Source organism: Muscardinus avellanarius (genome assembly GCF_963383645.1).
Source record: "Muscardinus avellanarius genome assembly, chromosome: 18".
Lineage (NCBI taxonomy): Eukaryota > Metazoa > Chordata > Mammalia > Rodentia > Gliridae > Muscardinus > Muscardinus avellanarius.
In genome coordinates this window covers 47688809-47712193 of record NC_137804.1, presented here as the reverse complement: position 1 = coordinate 47712193, position 23385 = coordinate 47688809, and the positions used below count along the sequence as shown (strand labels likewise).

Below are 23385 nucleotides of genomic sequence, written 5' to 3'. Positions count from 1 at the left end.
ACCATTATCTTCTCTCATGTGCATAACTTACCTCAAAATGAACTGAGGAGCCAGCCGTAAATTCCTTATTTCTAATTCTCCTGTGTCTCCTTAAAAAGAACACACTTGGGCATCAGTCACATGACCTCAACACCACCCTGAAGAAAAGGCTGTGAGATCTGGAACATTCCAGGGAAGAACAGAATGTAAGTTTCCCTGCATGTTCTCCTTCTCCAGGAGAGGTCCACTGTTTTACCCTGACCTAGTCTCTCTGAAAAATCTGCACTAAGTCCTCATGCTTATATGGTCTTAAATATCTCAAACAAAAGGAATTCTATGCTGACCCAGCATCCCTCTGCAACTCTGTGCACTCAGGTTGGTGGGCTAGGGGATGCTCACTTCCTGGGAAAGTCTCTTCCTTTCCCCTCGTGGTGGGCTCTGCCTTCTGTGGCTCTTCCCAGCCCTGCCCAGTAGATACATAACCACCTGCATCACAACATGCATGGCACTGAGCAAACACAGGAAGGTGTTACAGTTGTAACAGCACTGTGGGCTCTTTTCCTCCATTCAAATAGATAAATTGAATCAGGAAATTAAAATTAATAGACATCTCAGTGCAGCTGCAACATTTTTTTATTACAAAGTCAGAAGGAATTAGAAAGGGAAGAGAAGAGAAGCAGTTTGCCTGGCAGAAATGCTGGAGAGCCCCAAAATGGAATTCTGACCAACTTTCTGTCCCCAGCTTTTAGATACAGGATTAGGTTTATTTTTAAAATTGGGAAGTTATTATAGGTGTTAATAAGGTAATGTGTAGTAACTTATTCCTTGGCCAGTAGTGCTTGTTGCTGGGAAGTGCACCTACTAAGTGCAAAAGCTAATGATTCATCTTGTTATTTTTTAATCGTGGCTGTATCAGTTGCCCATCAACTATGGGTGCTTTGAAGTAAAGGCCAGGTCACAAAAGAGGAGGTAACCAGAGGTGCTGATCTCCTCTATGTATTTTTAAGTCTAAGGGCTTTATATGTATTTTTAAGTCTAAGGGCTTTAATTGCATCAATTTTCCTGCTATGAGTATCATTAGGACAGAGAGCAGAGGGGAGGAAGCTCCGCAGTGGACCAGGTCAAGCTGCCGCCTCTCCCTGCCTGAGTGCCTGTCCAGCACCCAGACTCTGCCTGCCATTCACATTTTTTGTAATTCAATACCAGAGGTAGTTTTCAATACCAGCCAAAGGTGTATAGAGTATGGGTTATAAAACAATTTTCAGAAACTCATAAACAGCGTCTTTAGACATGCCAGCAAGTAGCTCAAACAACTTGAGAAATTCATATAACTGCCAGCATATAACTTCAGAAACTTGTCTGGTCAACCTAGGGCTCAGACCAGCACATCTGTGCTGCAGTTGATAACAGACCCCTGGGTCAGGAACTGTCTCTTCTCCTTGATGGACACACATAATAAATGCATTTGAGATTACTGACAGGAGTTTCATGGTGTTGGAGGAGCCTGGAGGAGCCTGCCAAGATGCTGTGCAGGGCCATGAAGTCCTAGCAAGAGGCCTGCCTTCCTACAAGTGCTGGAGCCAGCCGGCAAAAGTACAGGTTCCAAAGAGAGGAGTGAGGATGAAAGAATTCAAGCATGGGAGGGCCACCAGTCTCTACTGGGCGCCCTGGGATTATTCTCTTGTGGAATGTATACAGTCTTTAGCTTCAGGTTGCACAAGAATGCAAGCAAGGCAAGTACAACGTACAAAACCTTGTGGACAAGCCAAAGAATAAGCTGATATAACACAAACCTAATCTTATGTCACAGACAGAACAATACCATCAATCCTTCTGAGAGAATCTTAATTGCATGACAATGTACCTTGTTGAGTCAGGACCTTATTAATGATAGAATTTTCCAGATGATTATGCTTGTAATTGTATTTTTATTTATTTTGATATGCACTAATCAGGCATCGATAGGTTTAGATATTTTCAGGTAAATTGTTCCTTTGTCTATAGGGGTCATTTTGACTTACCAAAGTATTCTAATGTATTGGAAATAAATGGTCAAACACTTCTATAGCATTTCTCATAAAAATCCAGGAATACCTTATAAATATTGAGTACTCATTTTAATTTTAAGTTCTATTATATTTGTGTGTATAATTATTGGAGGTTGTATTATATTTGTGTGTATAATTATTGGAGGTTATTGGAGGTTGTACAAGGGGTATAACTCAGAGATATTCTACCTCTGAGTCACTCCTACCCAGCCTTCTTTTATGTTTTATTTGGTAACTAAATTTTGGAGGACTTTTTAATTAGCCGAGTTCCCTGGCTGGTGAGAGCAGAACGCAGACTGGAACCCAGAGCATTCTGCCCTGTCCACCAGCCTGCTGACTGCGTGTGTTGGGTAGACAAAGCAAGGTGTGATCATGGCTGCACTTCATCCTAAGGGGGAAAGTGTTGGATGGTAGACAACCAGGAGAAAGGGGCATTCCATGTGCAGAAAGTGTTCCACGCACCTGATGGGACCCGGTGGGTTATAACTGGATACAGGCCCTTGCTGTGTACACGTGGTGGGAGGGCACAGTGCCAGGCATGCACACACCCACATTTGAGGGAGCATTCCTCTCAGGACACAGCTACCTGAAGCCCTACAGCTCCACTCCCAGAACCGTAGGTCTGGCAAGAAGTGCACCCAGATCCCAGCACAGGAGGAAGGAGGAGGCCTTGGCCAACTCCTCACACAAAGAAGCAAGAGCCACCTGGGCCTCTCCTGTGCCTCCTCTCTCTACTCTGCCCACACCTGCGTGGCCCTCTCCTCCTGACATGCCGAAAGCCTCCCTTGGCTTCTGTGCATGACGCTCTTGTTCCACCAAACCCTGGCTGTCACATGTTCATTGAGTACTTACTCCAGGTGAGCAGCAGGGCACACGGGCCCTGGACGCAGAATCCAGTGTGGACGGCAGGCAATTTTCTCTATGAAAACCCATACCACAACGTGTTCATGAATAAAAATCTAAGTTCAAAACTATAAAATGTTCAACTAAATAAAAACTGATGGGACACGAGGTGAGTCCAGGGATGTTTTAACACATCTATTTTTTTTTTTTTTGAAACGGCATCTCACTAAGTTGCTGAGATCAACTCAAACCTGCCATATTCCATCTCAGCCTCCCAGGTATTGAAATGACAGGTGTGTGCCACCATAGCTGGCTCTCTAAGTAATTTTTAGGTAAGGAGCAAATAGCTATCATGCATGTTCATAATTCATTATAGAAAGATGTCCTGCTTCTCAATTTGCAGGTTTAAAAGTAAAAAAAGCAAGGATGTGAATGTAGCTGAGAGGCAGAATGCCCCTGGGCTCAATCTTCAGTATCTAGAAGGAGAAGGAAGAGAGGAAGACAGACAATACCCAAACTCACAACCAGGCTAGACTTTTGTCTCAAGCTTTACAAATGGGAGGGAGATTTATGAGAGAAGCCCTCAGAAATCTTATTTCTCCTAGAACTTCTGTCCTTCAGACCTTTCAGAGAGTTCTTCTCAGGTCTTATGAGAATGATGTAGCACTTGGGGGCAAAGATGCAGCCCAGCAGCCCCGCACTGGAGGCCAAGATGGAGAAGACCTCCACAGCCACCATGGCCTTCCCCTTGCTGCTGTGGTAGACAGGGAGGAAGGTGACCCAGACACTGCAGAACAGCAGCGTGCTGAAGGTCAGGAACTTGGCTTCGTTGAAGGTGTCGGGCAGGTTCCTGGCCAGGAAAGCCATAGTGAAGCTCCCCAGGGCCAGGGCGCCCAGGTATCCCAGGACACAGTAGAAGGCAGTGACTGAGCCCTTGTTGCACACGATGAAGATGTGGCCGTGTTCAGAGTGTGCATCAGTGTCAATAAAGGGAGGAGAGGTTCCCAGCCAGATGGCACAGAGCATCACCTGCATCAGGGAGCAGATGGGGATGATGAAATTAGGAGCCCCTGACACCAGGAGCTGCCTCATCCTCCTCCCAGGACCAGTGGCCTTGAAGGCCAGAACCACAGTGACAGTTTTGGCCAATACAGTGGAAACAGCCACAGTGAACCCGACTCCAAAGGTAATCTGCTGGAGGATGCAGGTGGCCATGTTGGGGCGGCCAATGAAGAGCAAGGAGCAGAGGAAGCAGAAGGCGAGGGAGATGAGCAGGACGTAGCTGAGAGCGCGGTTGTTGGCCTTGACGATGGCAGAGTCTCTGTGCTTCACAAAGACCCCAAGAACCCCAGCTGTGAGCACAGAGAAGCCCACAGCAGCACAGGCCAGAGCTGTCCCCAGGGGGTCCTCATAAGCCAGGAAGGCCACCACCTTGGGGAGGCAGTGATTCCTCTCAGTGTTTGGGAACTCATGTGGGGGACACCGGGCACACTGCTCTGCATCTGGAAGGGAAACATCAGCAGTTCTTAGTTACTGATTAGTCCTCTTTGCCACATATAAGTCCACTGTTTTTTTCTGCAATGTCACTATGATGACAGGGTGCTCCTGATGTTCAAGAGAAGCCCCTGAGCAGGCTGTGCCATCGCTGACCTGGAGAATGCTGAACCCACCCTCCCAGGGACACTGAGCACACTGTGGGTCTTGATGGCTACTTCTGTGGATCAGTGACATCACCAAGTCCCCTCCATCACCCTGGGTCTTCTCATGACTGGAGGACTGCCATGCTATAACACTGACCCAGAGCCATCAGGGGAAAGCTTTCCTGAAACATGCTCAACCCAGAAATCACCTTTCTATACCATACAGCACCTCCTGTGTTTGATATACTCTACTTTTACTGGTTTCAGTATATACCTTCACATCTGCTGGAAGCAGTCTCATTCGCATCCTATACTTTCAATTTCACATGTCAATTCTTGTCCATGTTTCCATATAAATATTGTAAACACTCTGAATAGAAAAGTTTTGAATTTCAAATGAAATTTAATTCCCAGTTTTTGATTAACTTTTTTGTATGGAAGTTTTAACCATACAGGTGCTCTGCCACTGAGCTATACCCGTAGACTCTTTTTGTTGTTATTTTGAGTCAGGTCTGGATATGTTGACCAGGCTGGCCCCAAACGTGTGATCCTCCTGCCTCAGCTCCCTGAATGCCTGCGATTTCAAGAATGTGCCATAGCCCCCAGCTATAATTTTGACAGTTTTTCATTAATGAGCATTTTAACTAAAAATTTTAAAAATAGATTATGTTTTTCTACTTTTATATTCATTTATAACCTAAAGCATGGTATGTAACCATTTCTTCTGTGAAGTGATAGAAGGATCTTGAGTTTGTTATAACAAAAAGTGCCTTCTTCCACATCTCACATCTGCTTGTACTGTGTGAAAACAGCCAAGGAATGTATATTTATTAATATACATGTCTATATTTTGAATAAATTTTGTTTCTCATCCAGGTATGATGGTGCAGCCTGTAATCCCATTACTTGGGAGGCTAAACAGGAGGATTCCAGGTTGAAGAAACTTAGTGACACCATCAGTAAACTAGCCTCTTTCAAAAAAAAAAAAATAAATAGGGCTGTGAGTGTCGCTTGGAGGTAGAATACCTCTGGGTTCACTTCCAGTACCAAATGGTTTATTTTTTGTCAGAACAATCAGCAATTTTCCTGTTCCCACCTCAGCTTATTTATGTCATTTTTGTAGGGAAGATCCATGCAATGGCACAGTATTCTGAAATAATTTAGAGTTATCTTTTCTCACAGGGCGTTTCATGAGATACTCCTCTTCATAGCATGAAAAGCTGCTTTGGACTTCTGTCTTAGAGACATGCTAGACACACACAAGTGTGTGCATATCATATTACAGGCCCCCAGTCCTGTGTCTTATTTCCCTTCCACATTTAATATACTACATATCACAATACTGGAACAAATCAGGAGATTATCTTTTCATTAATGTATACCCACCTGACTTTAAGTATTCTTTAAGTAAACATTGTTGGTGGGATTGAAAATTAGTCCAACCACTTTGGGAAAAAGTATGGAGAATCCTCAGAAGAATGGGTACAAATTTACCATTTGATCCAGCAATACTATTTCTGGGTATCTACCCAAATGAAAGAAAACCAAAATACCAAACTAATGCATGTGTATCTATGTTCATAGCTGCACAATTCACCATAGCCAAACTATGGAACCAGCCAAGATGTCCATCAACAGATGAATGGATTACAAAACTGTGGGATATGTACACAGTGGAATTTTACTCAGCCATAACAAAACACAATTCCATTGTTTTCAGGGAAATGGATGGAACTGGAGGACATTATGCTAAGTGAGATTAGTCAGTCACAAAAAATAAGAAATCCAATAAGAAATTGAATAATAAGAAATTCTTTCTCTAATATGCAAAAGCTAAGAGATATGGGTCATAGGAGGAACTGTAGATGAAAAAGGAAATCTTATAGAGGAGAAAATAAGACAACCTTACTGAGGGGATGTGAGGGGGAAGAAGGAAACTCTCTAAAGCACACAATGTACTTAAATCTATTGAAGTCAACCACAAAGCCAAGAATGGGAAGAAGATATGGGGAGGGAAAGAGTTGGGGATTGGGTAAGGGCTTACTGGGTAATGTGCACATGTATATCTATACAAGTTTTTTTTTATCCCATTATGATGTATGAATAAATGCACCAATAAAAATAAAAATAAATTGGAAAAAAACAAAAAAGAAATCAAGTAATTACTACTGCTTATACTATGGTAGCTGGCACAATCCTGGTATTTGCCAATCTAAGACAGGAGGATCTCAGGTTCAAGGCCAGGCTCAGCAACATAGGGATACCCTCAGCAACTTAGTGAGACTCTGTTTACAAAGAAAAAATAAAACTGGGCTGGGGGCATAGCTAGGAGTTAAAATGCCCTAGGTTCTATTCTTAGTATCACAAGCTATAGTGCGTGCACGCCCTCCCCACACACACACACGTCAGGGATTACATACTACTTATGCATGCATTCAAATCATATATTTGTTATTAACAATTAGTAAAATGAGAGCAGTTTTAATTAGTCTTTCAATAATCTGTGTCAGACAATAACACAATATGTTTTGATCTATATAATTTCTTACATTGATATCTTGTGTGAAAACTACATACACAGATCCTGCATTTTGATTTTTCTTATATCTGTCCTTCCTTAAAATATCATATCTTGATATGATATCATGTCATATCGATAACTTTCTTTCCTCCTTTTTTCTCCCGTCCTTTCTTTCCTTCTGTCTTACTTTATCTATCTTTCTATCTACCTATATCTATCTATCTATCTATCTATCTATCTATCTATCTATCATCTATTTAATTCTGAATAAATTGATCCCAGCAGTATTTTACCTCTGAGCTACACTCTCAGCCTCTTTTTTTCCTTATATAAATCAGGCTCACCCTAGTTTATGGAGGATCTTGCTAAGTTGCCGAGGCTGGTTGAGGCTGGCCTCAAACATGCAATTCCTTTGTCTCGGCCTCCTGAGTACTGAGAGGACAGGCATGAGTCATCGTGTCCAGCTCATGACTTCATATGTGAATTGTATCTTTTTCCTTATCATATAATAATAGTGCAAAGGTCAGTGTCCAGGATAAAGAATGTATACTCAAGGCCTTGGGTGAAGTTTAACATGATTCAACGCTCTAAAACCCTCCCACGACAATTTGTGCACACTGGCTCTGTGTGTATCTCCCGGTCTTGAAGAACCAAGTCTTTCTATTGGTTTCATACCTTCAGGGCACCCACAGATAGCCTTGAGGATGGTTTATCTTTTATTCCATTGGTGGACTTGACCCTGGCCCACCGTGAGGTCTCAGGAGATTTGGGGGCAGGACTGGAGGTTAACAAAGGCACACTGGAATCAACACCACAGCTGTCCTCATAGGCTGAGCTGTGCCAGGCCACAGAGGACACAAGTGGGCAGACAGTGACATCAGCAGGCGTCTATAGACAGGATGGTGGATGGTGAACAGTGGCCTCTGTGGGCCACTGCCAATGTCCTTGGCTCCTATTCCTGAGAAATGTGACAGAGATGATTACTGTAGGGTGGCTGTGAACTGTTACCTGTTTTATTGGAAATGTGTCCCTCTGGGCATGGAACACAAGTAAAGCAGCAGACTGGTCTTCCTTCCTGGGGGATTCTCCTGAATCCTGGGCCACAGCTCTGGCTGCACACAGACTGAGGAGTCTGAGGGAAACGAGGTGATGGTTAGAATGTGCTGCGTTATTATCTACTTTAACAGTAAGTCAGAATCTTTCTCCAAATAAGAAAGAACTTTGACCTTGAAGAGAAGGTCATCTCTCTTAACAGCAAATGTCATCATGGGATTTTACATGGGCACCTGATTCTGGGCTCCTAAGCTGAGCTGCCGTCTCTCCTCAAGTGATCACCAAATCTCACCATGGCACAGGATTGTGTTGGGTTCAGACATCACCAGAAACAAACCCAGGCTTCTCTCTCTTCCTATGTAACCTCATCACCCACCTCCTTTCTGTATAAGATATTCTGTGGCTCTATAAACTGTTATGCCTGAGAATATTTTAGAGTCCCATCTTTGAAGGGGATTATGAACTCTCTCTCTCTTTCTCTCTCTCTGTCTATCTCTATCTCTGTCTACATCTATCTCTACTTCAAATATACATAGACACTCAGAGTGTGTGTGACACACCACTTGGTGCTGAGATAAAGGATTCACACTTGGCGTCACCTCAGGATGCTTTTTACTTAACTATTTTTGCAGTAATTGGGATTGAACCCAAAGACTTGAGCATGCCAGGCAAGGGCTATGCCCCTGAATTGTACCCCAAGCCCTTCAAGACCCTATTTGTTTGTTTATTTATTTTTTATTTATCAATTCATTTATTGTTGTACTACTGATTGAACCCAGAGAAAGTCTACATCTGAGCTAGCCCTATTTTATTTTATGTTTGTGTTTACTTTTATTTTGGTTTTTAAAACAGTTTTGCTATGTTGATGAGGGTTTTACTACTTGTTCAGGCTGTCCTGGAACCTACAATCTTTCTGTATCAGCATCCCAAGTTACTAGGATTACACACATGCTCCATCACATCTGGCCAGAACTCTGCTTATGTTCCTCTTTGCTTATTCAATAAGGAAATGGAATCATACCTGTGTGAAGCCAATAGGCCACTCTATGATCTCTTCATTGATGAACAAGCCTTGATGGAGTGATGCATACTCCCCTACTTTAACCAGCAACTGAAGGCCAGCGGGGAAATTCACACCATTCTGGATATCATAGGTGACCCCGTGGTTTCCTTTCTTGTCTAAGGATATGAGCTGCCCAGCATTGTTGGTAAACTGGAGTTTCTTCAGGAGTGGATGGAGCTGGAGGAAAGGCAATGATTTGGCAATGAGGCATGCATACAGATGGAAGGTGGGAAGCCCTTAATTCCTAGGCAGTCCTTCTTCCCAGTTTCCTCCTGGGTAGAGGCTCTGGTCTGTTGGTTTTCATGGTCACTTTCTTGTGGGATCAAGACATGGAAAAGTTCTTCCATGGGCAATATGGAAAAATTCAGTCCAGGAATTCTAGGGTTGGTCAAAGGGTGGCACTGGCAGAGGTTCTGCCACAAACCAGACTGGCTAAGTCTATGTGGAGAAACTTGGAAGCCAATCCTTGTACTTAATAAAGCCACAAAAGGGTTGGGGCTATTCAGAGTCTGCATCCTGGGGAGGGCAGCCCGTGTGTGCTTGTCACACATCATCAAAACAGAAAAATTAAATATGTGTAATTGTTTGTGTTTATCAGTTTTATATCAATGAAGGTTTAAAGGAGGCAGAACATGAGACCCTTTGTCTCTGCTATTGACTTTCTTAGTGACCAGGCTATTGTCTTGAGACATGGCAGGGAGCTATTTGTGTTCCCAACTAAAAAAAAAACAAACTCTCAATTCTAAGGAGGTTTTTAATGGAGTGTGCTAATCTGTGAGACTCTTGTGCCCAAGGCACTGTGTTGAGAAAAATCTCAAACCTCTGATTTTTTGCATTTCTAAATAATTGACCATTCCATCTTTGGAATCCACGTGGACACAGTGACCTCCTTTTCTAAGCAGCAACTTCCAATAAGAACCAAATGGCTCATTGAACATTATTATAGGAAAAATAGAAATTAGATAGTCAATGAGACTTTCTGACATTGATTTTTATATATTTGCCTTTGTCTACAGAGTAAACTTATTTAGATATTCCAGGAATCTGATTAGTGATGTTGACTATTGTTAACGAGTTAAAAACATATTTCATACATAGACATAGATTCAGATCAACCATGATTAAAATCGATAAACATCCATCTCAATCCTAGAGGGCAGGCTGAGATGATAGGAACCATCCATGGTCTCCTACTAAAAAGTTAAGGCACAGGGTACATTTCAGTGGTATTTATAGGTATTAGAAAAATAATGATGCCTAAACTGGATGCAATGGCACATTCCTGTCACCAAATACTTGGGAGCCTGAGACAGGTTCAAGGCCCACCTTGGCATCTGAGTGAGGCTCTCAAAAACTTTTGAAACCACGTTTCAAAATTAATATAAAAATTTAAAGACATTTTAAAAATGTAAAGTGTTGGGGCTGCCCTACTTCCAAAATAATATGGAAGAGTAAGAAGAAGGAGAAGAAGGGAGCAGAGGAGAAGGTTTAAGAACAATTCATTACCCAGAGTCATATCCTACATGTAATAGAGATGTAGAGTAATAGAGCTTAAATGGGTAGAGTCCAATTTATCCATGCAAAGTACCCAGAATTGGACATGGGCACTGAGTTCATGTCTTCCGGCATTTCATACATTCCAAAAAAAGTGAAGATCAGAGAAACTTTAATCACCCTCTCATTTACAAGTTGTGTTCACATATTTAAAAGCATTTTTATCATGCAATAAAAAATGCTTTCCTGGATCATTTTTCTAATTAAATAGTCTGAGATGGAAGCTCCCAGGAGCAGAATTCTCCCCACATGGATAACAGTTCCAACTACACCTAGAGCAAGTGTGAAGGTGCCCATGTTCCTGCTGGTCTAAAGAAAACACAGTCAGGGCGCCTCTCACTATGGTGCCTGTGAGTGGCAGCAGGTGCTCAGCCCCTGCCTGCTCTGTAGAAGCCTTACCTGCCATGGAGGGGGCCTGGGCTGCTCTGCATCCTCTGGAGATCCCTGTGCTATTCTCTCCACAAGCACCTCATGGAGGACGTGGGCCACGGCATACACAGCATTATAGAGGAAGTAGCTGGAGTCAGATAAGGTCATGATGTCGTTATATTCTGCCACAGTCTCTAAGGAGCTATTTGGTTCACATTCTCCAATTTTTCCACATGATGACCCAGCAGGTGAGCAGTTAAAATGGTGCATCCAATATTTACTGATGAAAAAATCATCTGGGTACTGGGAAGGGTTGACTCTCTTGAGAAAATTTTGGAAGCCAGGGATCTCCCACTTGTGTTGTGAAAATGAGAAGCTTCCATGGAAGGAATGCAGTATTTGTGTCATCTCAAATGCAGTGATATCCCACTTGTCTGCCATGATCCATACCTTCCCCATTGTGAGAAAGAAATATACAATGAGGTCCACTATGATGAGACTCCCTGCTTCACCATAGAGTATATGCACATTTGCAGGTGGAATGCTGAGCCTGTTCAGGGCAGAGAGGATATTTTTTGTATATGCTTTCTTAAGTATAGGGAGCCTTTCTGTTAAGGCCACACAGATATCTTTCTTCATCATTTCCACATTCAGATCCTGAAGGAACTGTTCTCCTTTCAAATCATCAGATATGAAGATGGCCACCCATGTCCAGCCAAAATGCAGCAGTAATGACACCATTGCATGGGCCAGACAGCTGTCCTCGGGAGCCATCTGGTAGAGTGATGGGAACTGGTCTTTGTCACTTAGCATGGGATCAAAAGGTCCATATGTGACCTGAGTAATCAAACAAATATGATTCTGAGTTTATATGACCTTGGGGTTGTTTGTCTGGAAAAGGAATTAGACTATTCTTTGCATTACAGAGCTATTCAGCCAGGCAAATTTGCACACATCAGTGACTTCTGTGTTTGGGAGGCTCAGACAAGAGCATTGCAGGTTTCAGACCAGCATCAGCAAATTAGCAAGGCCCTGTTTCAAAGAAAAAAAAATGAGCCAGGTTTGGTGGCACACATTTGTAATCACAAAACTTGGGAGGCTGAGACAGGAGGATCACAGTCCTCAGAGGGCCTCGAGGCCCCTCTGCAACTCAGTGAGACCTTGTTTACAAATAAAGAATGAAAAATAGAGCTGGGGGTATAGTTTGAATGTAGAATGCTCCTGAGTTCAGACTGCAGTACCAAAAACATTTATTGACAAAAAAAAATGCAGAGTATCTGTCCTGGAGTAGAATCTCCTTGAGTTCAAATTAGAGGAAGGGAGGGAGAGGAGGGAGGGAGGAAAGAGAGAAAGAGAGAGAGAGAGAGAGAGAGAGAGAGAGAGAGAGAGAGAGAGAGAAATATAACTGAATAAAACCCTTTTGAGTAGAGGGGAAGACCTATAGACCTTACTCTGTTCGCTCATTGTGGCACAGAGAATACTGTATGTCTGAGTGTTCTTACCTTTAAAAAGTAAAGAGGATCCACACTGACATACAATCATAATCCCTGTACTTGGTTGACTGAGAAAGGAGGATTGCAGGTTCTCAGTCAGCTTCTGCAACTTAGTTAGGCTCTGATTCAAAATAAAAATAAAATAGGTCTTGGAGTGTAACTTAGAGAGAGAATGTCCCTGGTTTTGGTGTATAGTACTACAATTTAAAAAGGCAAAGAGAGACTTCCAGGAAGATGGTGACCAAGAAAAGCAGCGTTTATGAGCCATGCTAACAATCTCTATCGCCACAAAATCAGCACTTTTCATAGCCAGAAAACACTGTCAGCACAGAAATAAAAAATATAAACACAAGAGACAGAGGAAAAGAAGACTAGAACAACCAGAGACCAGAAGAGAAAGCAGCCTGCATTGCGGAGCCACACTGGTGCCATCATGCATCACAGCACCAGGCTTCAGAGAGGAAAAGTAAACAAGGAGCTGAAGTGAGCAGCTGTGGATCATTTGGTTGTACCTCAGCAGTTCTTTCAGCACAAAGAATGTCTAAAACTCCCAGTAGCCAGGCTCATCACGCCTTCCAGGGACTCAGAACAGAGCTCAAAACCAGAAAAGAAATATGGCAGCCTCACAGCCGAGGGTGTGACAGCGGAGCCATATTGCCAGCAACAACAGTGAGTTCACTGTGCCCCGCGACAGCTCCTGATCAGCACGCACAATACCGTGAGTGAAATTATGGCCCCTACAGGAGAAATCCCAGCACTGCACCCCAGGGACTTGTGCAGCTAGGGTAATCTCCCTGGGTCTGAGATTTTGCAGTCCAACCCAGTGAAGAAGTAGTGGTGGCAAAGATACCACACCCTAGTCGCAGATCCCCGTGGGAAAACACCCAGCCTGTCTCCCCCATGGTCTCACGCAGCCTTGACTAAATTCCTGGGTCTGAGACTTTACGATACAACCCAGTAAAGGAGTAGTGGTGGCTGAGATTACCACAAACTCCAATCCAGAGCACCCTAAGTGAAGTTGTGGTTACCTGGGGAAGAACCCAGAGAAGGCACAAACTTTTGAAATCATGGGAAAGAGGAACAACAATAAAGCAATGAATGCCCACAACCCCATAATGTCAGAACCTGATAACAGAAATTCAGAGATCTCCAGAAGATCAAATCAGGAATATAACTGTAGAAATAATACTGGACTTTCGAAAAGAATTTAGAGAGAGTCTAAAAGAAATAAAGGATGCAATCATTGAAGTAAAGGCATCAATTTAAATTATAAACAATCGATTAGACCACATGAAGAATAGAATCTTGCTCCTAGAAGAGGATCACTCCAAAAACGAACCCATAATTTACAACTTATAAAAAAATTGGACAGCAGGAATGTGACACTGAAGAAATATGGGCCCATTATAAGAGAGCTAACCTAAGAATAATCGGAGTAGAGGAGGGAAAATAAGGTGAAACCAAAGGGATCAATAATCTCTTCAAAGAAATAATAGCAGAAAATTTTCCAAACATAGAGCAAGAAGTCAATACACAGGTCCAGGAAACTTATAGAACTCCCTTTAGACAGGATCAGAAAAGAGGTTCCCCACGCCACATAATTGTCAAAATGACCAATGTGGAAGCCAAGAAGAGAATCTTAAAGGCAACAAAAACAAAGGGCCAAGTGACATTCAGAGGCAAACCAATTAGAATCACTCCAGACTTCCCAAACCAAGTCATGAAAACCAGAAGGGCTTGGAGTAACATATTCCAAACTCTGAGAGAAAACAACTTCCAGCCAAAAATTTCCTACCCAGCAAAACTGTCTATCAAATTAGATGGGGAAATAAGAAGTTTCCATGACAAACAGAAACTAAAGGAATTTATGTCTTCAAAACCAGCACTAGAGAAAATACTCAAGGAGATTAACTACAAAGAAGAAATAGGTAATACACACAAGAACCAGAGAAACAAGATTTTCCATCCAGCAGACAACTAAGCAAAGAAGAATACACAGTATTTCAAACAGAAATAAAATCTTAACATGTTAGGATTTAAAAACTATCTCTCAATAATTACACTGGATGTAAATGGCCTCAATTCCCCAATTAGAAGACATAAAGTGGCAAAATATATTAAAAAGCAGAATCCATCCATCTGCTGCTTACACAAAACACACTTTTCAAGTAAAGATAGTAACAAACTCAAGGTAAAGGGCTGGAGCAAGGTAATTCATGTTAAGTAGCCATCCTAACAAATGTGAAGTAGTATTTCACTATTGTTTTTATTTGTATTTCCTTAATGATTAGTTATAATATAATAATGAGTGATATTCATGTGTTTATTGGTCATATAAAATATTTGAAGATTCATTATCTATTTTAGTCTTTTAACTATTTCTAAATTGTATTGTTTGCTTTTATTGTTGTAATTTTTAGGATTTATATTTGGAATATTAATATATCTTCAGATACAGCATTTGGAAATATCTTATCCCATTCTATCAGTAACTTTTAATTCTGTTTACATTGTCTTTGGATGTACAATATTTTTCTATTTTTATGAAGTTTGTTTATTCTTTTGTTGCCTGTGCCTTTGGAATCATATCCAAGAAATCACTGCCAGTTTCAATGTTGTAAAGTTTAATGACCCTGGTTTTCTTCTAAAAGTTTATAGTCTTAAGATTTACATTTAGATCTTTTATCTATTTTCAGTTAATATTTGTATATGGTGTTAGGTAAGGGCCCAATTTTATTCTTTTTCATGTTGCTATTATTATTTTTTTTGACATCATGATTTTTTAAATTTATTTTTTATTTTTTTATTTTTTAAAATTTTTTATTGGTGCACTGTATTCATACATCATAGTGGGATACAAACTTTTGTAGACATACATGCACACATCGCCCAGTCAGCCCCCACCCGATCCCCACCCCATTCTCTCCCCATCCCTCCCTCCCATGCTTGGCTTAGTGGTTGACATCTAGTATTATAGCAATTTATCCAAACTTAAAAATGATAATCTCACAAAACAGTTTCATTTGTCTGATACCAAGCTTTTGATGACTTAAAGATAACATTTCAATATTTCTTTTTGCTTTCTTTCTTACCAGAGAATTTTTTTTCTATTTTTTTTTTTTGGTGAAACTATCATATATTTATATATTTATTTTTCAGAAAAAAAATCTATCCTAATATGGAATATGGACTCTAGATACCCAAAACAATCTTGAAAAAGAACAAAGCTAGAAGATATATAGTTTCTGATTTCAAACCATATAAAGCTACAATAATTGAAACAGTGTAGTACTGTTCTAAAGGCAGATATATAAACCATTGGAGTTAAATACAAGCCTAGAGCTAAACTCTTCCCTATATTGTCAAGTTATTTTTGACAAGGTTTCCACGAACATTTGGTGGTGGAAATAATAATCTTTTAACTAAATATTGTTGAAAAATAATACTTACATGGAAAAGAATAAATTGGACCCTTACCTAATCCCATATACAAATATTAACTCAAAATAGATAAAAGACCTAAATATAAATCTTAAGACTATAAACTTTTAGGAGAAACTCTGGTTCATAAAACCTCACAACATTGAAATTGGCAGTGATTTCTTGGATATGATTTCAATGGCACAGGCAAAAGAAAAGTATACAAACTCCCTAAAAAATATATATATATTGTATATCCGAAGACAATGTAAACAGTTAAAAGTTACTAATAGAATGGGATAAAATATTTCCAAATGCTTTATCTGAAGGTATATTGATATTCCAACTAGAAATCCTAAAAATTAACAATAAAGGCAAACAATACAATTTAGAGATAGGTAAAAGACTAACATAAGTAATGAATCTCCACAGATAACCAATCTTAGTTGTCTGTTGGATGGAAAATCTTATTTCTCTGGTTCTGGTGTGTGCTACCTTTTTCTTCTTTGTAGTTAATCTCCTTGAGTATTTTCTCTAGTGCTGGTTTTGAAGACATAAATTCCTTCAGTTTTTGTTGGTCATGGAAGCTTCTTATTTCTCCATCTAATTTGATAGAAAGTTTTGCTGGGTAGGAAATTTTTGGCTGGCAGTTGTTTTCTTTCAGAGTTTGGAATATGTTACTCCAAGCCCTTCTGGCTCTCATGACTTGGTTTGGGAAGTCTGGAGTGATTCTAATTGGTTTGCCTCTGAATGTCACTTGGCCCTTTGTTTTTGTTGCCTTTAAGATTCTCTGCTTGGCTTCCACATTGGTCATTTTGACAATTATGTGGCGTGGGGATCCTCTTCTCCGATCCTGTCTAAAGGGAGTTCTATAAGTTTCCTGGACCTGTGTATCAACCTCTTGCTCTATGTTTGGAAAATTTTCTGCTATTTCTTCCTTGAAGAGATTGTTGATCCCTTTGGTTTCACTTTCTTTTCCCTCCTCTATTCCAATTATTCTTAGGTTAGCTCTCTTAAAATGGGCCCATATTTCTTCAATATCAGATTCCTGCTGTCGGATATTTTTTCCTAGATTAGAAACTATGCGTTCATTTTTGGAATGATCATCTTCTAAGAGCGAGATTCTGTTCTCCATGTGGTCTAATCAGTTGTTTGTGCTTTGAACTGAGGCCTTTACTTCATTAATTGCATCCTTTATCTCTTTTTGACTCTCTCTGAGTTCTTTTTGAAGCACCTCTATTATTTCTACAGTTATTTTCCTGATTTGATCTTCTAGAAATCTCTGATTTTCAGTTTTATCGGATTCTGATGTTGTGGGGTTGTGGGCATTTATTGCTCCATTATTATTCCTCTTTCCCATGATTTCTGAAGTTTGTGCCTTCTCTGGGTTCTTCCCTTGGGTCACTATGACTTCACTTAAGATGCTCTGGATCTCGAGTCAGTAGTATCTCAGACCCCACTACTCCTTTACTGGGTTGTATCACAGAGTCTCCGACCCAGGGAGTGGATAGAGGCTGCTTTAGACTATGGGGGGTGCCAGGTTGCACGTTCTCCTATGGTGTGATATCTCTGCCACCGCCACTCCCCCATTGGGTCAAGCCCCAGGGAGTACAGTACTGGGATTTCTCCTCTGTGGCCCGCAATTTGACTCACTGTTCTTGAGTACTCAGATGTAGCCGTACTGAACTTGGTGAATTCGCTGCTGCTGCCGCCGGTGGCAATATGGCGCCACTGCCACGCCCTCGGCTGTGAGGCTGGCGTATTTCTTCTTGGTTTTGATTTCAACTCTGAATCCCTGCAGCGTGTGCTGAGCTCAGCCACTGGGAGCTTTAGATGTTCCTTCGCCGAGAAATCCCGCCTGGCTGTTCCACAGCGGCTCACCTCGGCTTGCTGTAGCCGTCCGGTGAAATCGCCGCTGCCACCGGCAGTATGGCGCTGCTGCCGCGTCCTCGGGGGTGAGGCCGGTGTATCTCCTCTGTGGCTCTGAGCTCTGTTCTCAGTCCGCTTTCTCTCTGGAGCCTGGTGATTTTTTTGTTTCTCTGGTGATGGTGTTTTCTGGCTATGAAAGGCGCTGATTTTGTGGTAATGGAGATTTGTTGTTAGCGGGGCTCTTAAGCCCCGCTTTTCTCCGTCGCCATCTTCCCGGAAGTCTCATGTTGCTATTATTTTTCAACAATATTTAGTGAAAAGATTATTATTTCCTTTACCAAATGTTCTTGGAAACCTTGTCAAAAATAACTTGATAATATATGGAAGAAAAAAAAAAACCAAACATATCAATGTTAAACAGGAAACCAAGCATGGAAGGAGGGAGGGGGAGTGAAGGGTTAGGGATTGGGTAGGGGCTGATTGGGTGATGTGCACATGTATATCTCCACAAGTTTTTTTTTTTATCCCATTAAGATGTATGACTATAGTTCACCAATAAAAAATTATAAAAAGATAAAAATTAAAAAATTAAAAGGCTAAGAAATGGAGCACTGAGATCTGCAACTGCTTCTACCTCCTGCCTGGGAATAAGGAGGTATGGCGTGGGGTGTAGTGCTGAGGTGGTAGGTTGTACATACTCCTGTGGAGCAGAGCCAGCACCAGCGACCCATGCTGCCCGTACAAACTGAGGATTGAATGTCTTCTTACAACATTGACCTCCTGGTAGTCTGGACTTCATTTATGAATGCAAGGACTGTGGTCATCTTAAGGATTACTTCCATTTACACACTCTGGTTTTCTAAAACTTAATTTTTCCTGAGCACAATGCTGCTAAGCTACTGCCTGTGTTTGGCAATGACACCATCCTGATTGCTAGAAGTGTTTCCAGAGCTTCCTGCAAAGAAGCAGTGACTTGGGTAGGTCTGATTCCTCAGCTCTTTCATCACTCTAACCAAAGTAACTGTCAAGCACATATGAGAGAAGGAAAGGTATACTGGGTTCATGGATTTAGAAGCTCTGGAGTTTCAGTTCTCCTATCCATCATCAGATGTCTCCAAGGCAGAGACTTTGATGACAAGACATGGCAGAGGGACAGCGCTCAAAGCTCATGGAAGGGGAAAGCAGCAAGTGGGACAGTGAGGGCCAGGGACAGATACAGTTCCCAAGACCACACGCCAGGACCCCCTCATCCAGCCATATCCCACTTCTCCAGCTGGCTGGGTGCTGTAACAGTGAATTCCTAATCATATGCTATGAGGGGAATGTCACTGGGTGGGCTCTCACAAGATCTGCATGAATGGATGTGAGTGAGGCAGGCTGGGCAGAGGCTGTGGGTAAGCCCCCAGATGGGTGTCTCTGACCCTCCGCTCTCCTTGGGATCCTTGGAGGCACAATGGACTTTATTGTTGCCCCAAATGCCAGCCAGATGCCCAGGGGCTGCTCTCCCTACACCTGACAGTCTCTGGTCTGTGCAGGCCTCTGAAGTTGTCATGTCCTGTGTGTGCAGTCTCTATGCTATGGCCATCTCCTAGGAGGCTCTCAGGTATGCGCCATCGGGAGTCAATGTTCCCAGTGAGTGGGAGACAAATATATTGTCTAGACACTTTTTATTTATTTTTTTTATTTGCACTGGGGATTGAGCTCAGGGCCATTCTACCTCTGAGCTATGTTCCCAGCAATGCACTATTTTTCTTTGGAAACAGGTTCTCACTGAGTTCCTTAGGGTCTCATTATTTTGCTGAGCCTGGTCTTCAACCTGTGGTCTTGCCTCCCAAGTACTGGGATCACAGGTGAGCTCTGTGTCCTGCTTAGTTAGATGCTTAATCTCCAGAGCTCCTTCTCCATCTTTCTCCTCACGCTGCTGATATTCTCAAGAGTTTGGGAATTAGCTGAGACCTGACCACTTGAACTCTCATGATTGATAGACACGTCTTGATCACACACTAGAGACAAGCACTAGGGCAAAATCTGTACGTTTCTTTACAGAATTCTTGGCCCACTAACCTGAGGGGTTTTATAAAGCTGCAACAGGGCTCCGATCTCAGCAGAAAATGTTGGTGAGGTCCCTGCGATGACAGCAACAGGACTGTACTTGGTCTTGCACTCATAGTTAGGGAGAACCGTGTCACCTCCCGACAGCCACATCAGAGTGTCATGAAGGGTCCTGCCTTCACTGGAGAAGACATTGTAAAGCTGAAACCCCAAGGTCAGGTTGGGGAGCAGGTGCGGGTCCCTGTTGATCTCCTCGATGGTGAAGTAAAAGGCCAGCACATGTTGGTATTTCTTCCAAAGCCACCTGGACAGAGGAGCAGCATCAGAGAAAAGGTGAGGTCACGAGGCTCAGGGACGAGCTCTGAGCCAGCATCAGCACCAGACAGGCTAGATCCAGAATGCTCTTCAGAGGCAACCCTGGCCTTTGGAACCTGTGTGTAATGTTCCCAGGGTGCTAGGTGACCTTGAAATGACTCTTGGACATTTGAGAAGCAAACTGTGTCTATAACACTGAGAGATTTGTGAGAAATTTGGGGTGGGCTGAGGTGGAGGTGCACTGGATGCTAATGCTGTCAACTGGACCACTTTGCTGAAGTTTCTATAAATTCGAGGTGCATTGATAGTTACAACAGGAGCAGGGAGTTCTTAGGGAAATGAGTGAAGGTGGCTCACACCCTTCTTCATGAACCCTCTTGTTTTATGGTGCTGAGGATTGAACCCAGGGGTAGAACCCAGGCTTTCTACCGCTGAGTCACATAATTGTGTTTTTGTTTTTTTTTCTTGAAAATGGGTCTCACTAGTGTACCAAGAGTTTCACTAAGTTTTTGAGACCTGCATTGAACCTGTGATTTTCCTGTCTCTGTCTCCCAAGTGCTGAGATTTACAGCCATGAGCCAAGAGGCCAGCTCAGACAAACCTGTCCTCCTTTTCCTCTTAGAGCAGAACCAATCACAAGCAGTGCTGGTTCTCCCTGTGTTCAGGAATCCTTAGCCAGCCTCTGCCCTGCCTGCTGACCAAACCCTAGGGAGCAGTTTCCCCTTTCTCCAGGGCTCCCAGAGGGATTCTGAGCAGCTCATGCTGTACAGAGCGGTTACTACTCTAGTCCACCCACACTTAAAGAGAGCCGGCTGGTCATCATGTTTTTCTTCAAATGTGAACACATTATTCAGAACCTATAATTAATTTTTGTAGGTTTCAACATGTTCACTTTGTGTTCTTGGACTTTCTTTCTCTGTAGAGAATGCCCCTTGATCCTTCCTCCTCTCCTCTCTGCCCCTTCTCTGCCTTTTTTGTACCTAGATTTACCAAAAGTAGTTCTTGCATTTTAGAGCTACCTCTCAAAGGCTTATGTTTCTGAAATAATTCTTTAAGAAAACTTTTTTTCATGAATGTGTGTGTGCGTGTGTGTGTGTGTGTGTGTGTGTGTGTGTGTGTGTGTGTGCGTGCACACGCACGTGATTACTGGGATTAAAACCGGGGGCACTCTGCCTCTGAGCTATATCCAAACCCTTTTTATGTTTCCTGTGTCACTGTAGATAAAGCCTAGGGTCTTTCTACCTGTGAACTACACCCCAGCACTTTTAATTTAATTTAATTTTTTAAAGAGAGCTTTGCTAAGTTGCTGATGCTGTTTTTTTGTTTTGTTTCTTTGTTTGTTTTTGTTTTTGGTGGTACTGGCGTTCCTGGAAGCCCTTCTACCTTCAGGCTACACTCCCAGACCTATTTTTATATTTTTATTTGGAAACAGGGTCTCTTAAGCCAGAAAGGCTGGCTTCGAACCTGCGAGATCCTTCTGTCTCTGCCTCCCAAGAACGGGGATTACAAGCGTGTGCCACCACACCCAGCAGCTGAGGCTGTTTTTTTTTTTTAATAGCAGCAGGCTGGGTGTGGAGGCACAAGTTTGTAATCCCAGTTTTACGGAGGCTGAGAGGAAGAATCGCGGCTTGCAGACAACCCTAGTTTCTTAGTGAGATGCTCTGCAACTAAGTGAGACCCTGTTTCAAAATAAAGTATTAAAAACAGAACTGGGGGTGTAGCCCAGAGGAAGAATGCCCCTGGTTTCAAACTCCAGTAATGCAATAAAGAAAGGAAGAAAGGAAGGGAGGGAGGGAGGGAGGGGGAGAGAAAGAGGGAGAGGGAGAGGGAGAGGGAGAGGGAGAGGGAGAGGGAGAGGGAGAGAGAGAGAGAGAGAGAGAGAGAGAGAGAGAGGGAGAGAGGGAGAGAGGGAGAGAGGAAGGGAAGAGAAGAGAAGGGAAGGGAAGGGAAGGGAAGAGAAGAGAAGAGAAGAGAAGAGAAGAGAAGAGAAGAGAAGAGAAGAGAAGAGAAGAGAAGAGAAGAGAGGAGAGAGGAGAGAGAAGTGCCTGGGATATAGCTCAATGGTAGTGTGCTCTGGCTTCAGGAGGAATGCGGGTTTGCAGCCAGCCTCAGCTACTTAGGCCCTCTACAACTTAGTGTGAGCTTGTTTCCAAATAGAAGAAAATAGGTCTGGGGTGTAGCTCAGAGGCAGAATGCCCCTGGGTTCCATCCCCTATTCCACACATACAAAAAAAAATCATAAAATAAAATTTAAATGGCTGGAAATGTTGCTCGGAGACAGAATGACCCTGGATCCAATCCCCAGTGCCAAAAAGGAAGAGATTAAACACCCAGAAAACCGCACAGCCACACCCAAGCATATCGCTTGGTTTAGAGTGGAACTTACATAGCAGGTCCCCTGCCCTCTGATTTCATTAAAAAAAACATTACCAGTTCATGGAGTAATTCTGTGTTGAATAGTAAAGTTGGAAAAAGAGCCCGAGCACCAGGTCTCCTTCTTTCTGTATATTCGGCCTCCAGTTTGTCCAGCACATTGCAACAGCATCTTCATGGGAGGATGAGGACGTGTGCCAGGGCTGCAGGATCAGGAAGAAGAGAGACAGAGAGAAGGACATCTCAGGCTCCCCCATACATGGACAGTGCTGCTTTCAGGCTGAGCTGCTCAGGTGAGGAGCAGGATGCAGGTGTCCTCTGTGTGGGCACAATGGCGTCCCCCTGTTGCCAGATGTTCTGGACTTGTGCAAAGTGTGCAGATGGGCTTCCCAGAAGAGACACAGGGAGAAGGAAAGGGGTTATTCAAAGGGAGTCACGGAGCTGAGACCTGAGCTGTGCTGTCTGTGGTCACAGCAGCTCCGGCGCCCTGTCATTTCATGGCCCTGCTGCCATCCTGTCCAGGAGCTCGGGGACCCACTGCCCGGGGCTCTGCACCTGTCACCTCCATCCTGATGAAAACACTTTGGAAAAACATGTTTGTGCCTTGGCTTCTCTTCACCCGCCATGATTTCATCATGGTCCAGTAAGGCTCAGGGGATCACAGCAGCCCTGAGTTGCTAAGAACCCAAAAATATAGACTTGGCAACAGTCCACTGCCCTGAGGGACAGGACAGGGTGAGCAGGAGTCTCTGGCATGATGCTCTTATCCTACCAAATTCTCGCTGCAGCCTTG

The 23385-nt window shown here is 42.8% G+C and overlaps 1 protein-coding gene across 1 annotated transcript in view; it reads right to left on the bottom strand.

The window, feature by feature from the left end:
• Positions 1-22834, bottom strand: part of LOC308276740 (uncharacterized protein) — a gene marked incomplete at both ends in the record, with an annotated part of 43164 nt that extends 20330 nt beyond the window's left edge. The window contains 7 exons of the mRNA XM_080715580.1: positions 2880-2946; positions 3424-4372; positions 8040-8163; positions 9106-9324; positions 11101-11907; positions 19917-20208; positions 22650-22834. Coding sequence (XP_080571706.1) covers positions 2880-2946; positions 3424-4372; positions 8040-8163; positions 9106-9324; positions 11101-11907; positions 19917-20208; positions 22650-22834 — 2643 coding nt within the window. The remainder of the gene's footprint in view (positions 1-2879; positions 2947-3423; positions 4373-8039; positions 8164-9105; positions 9325-11100; positions 11908-19916; positions 20209-22649) is intronic.
• Positions 22835-23385: the final 551 nt, after the last annotated feature.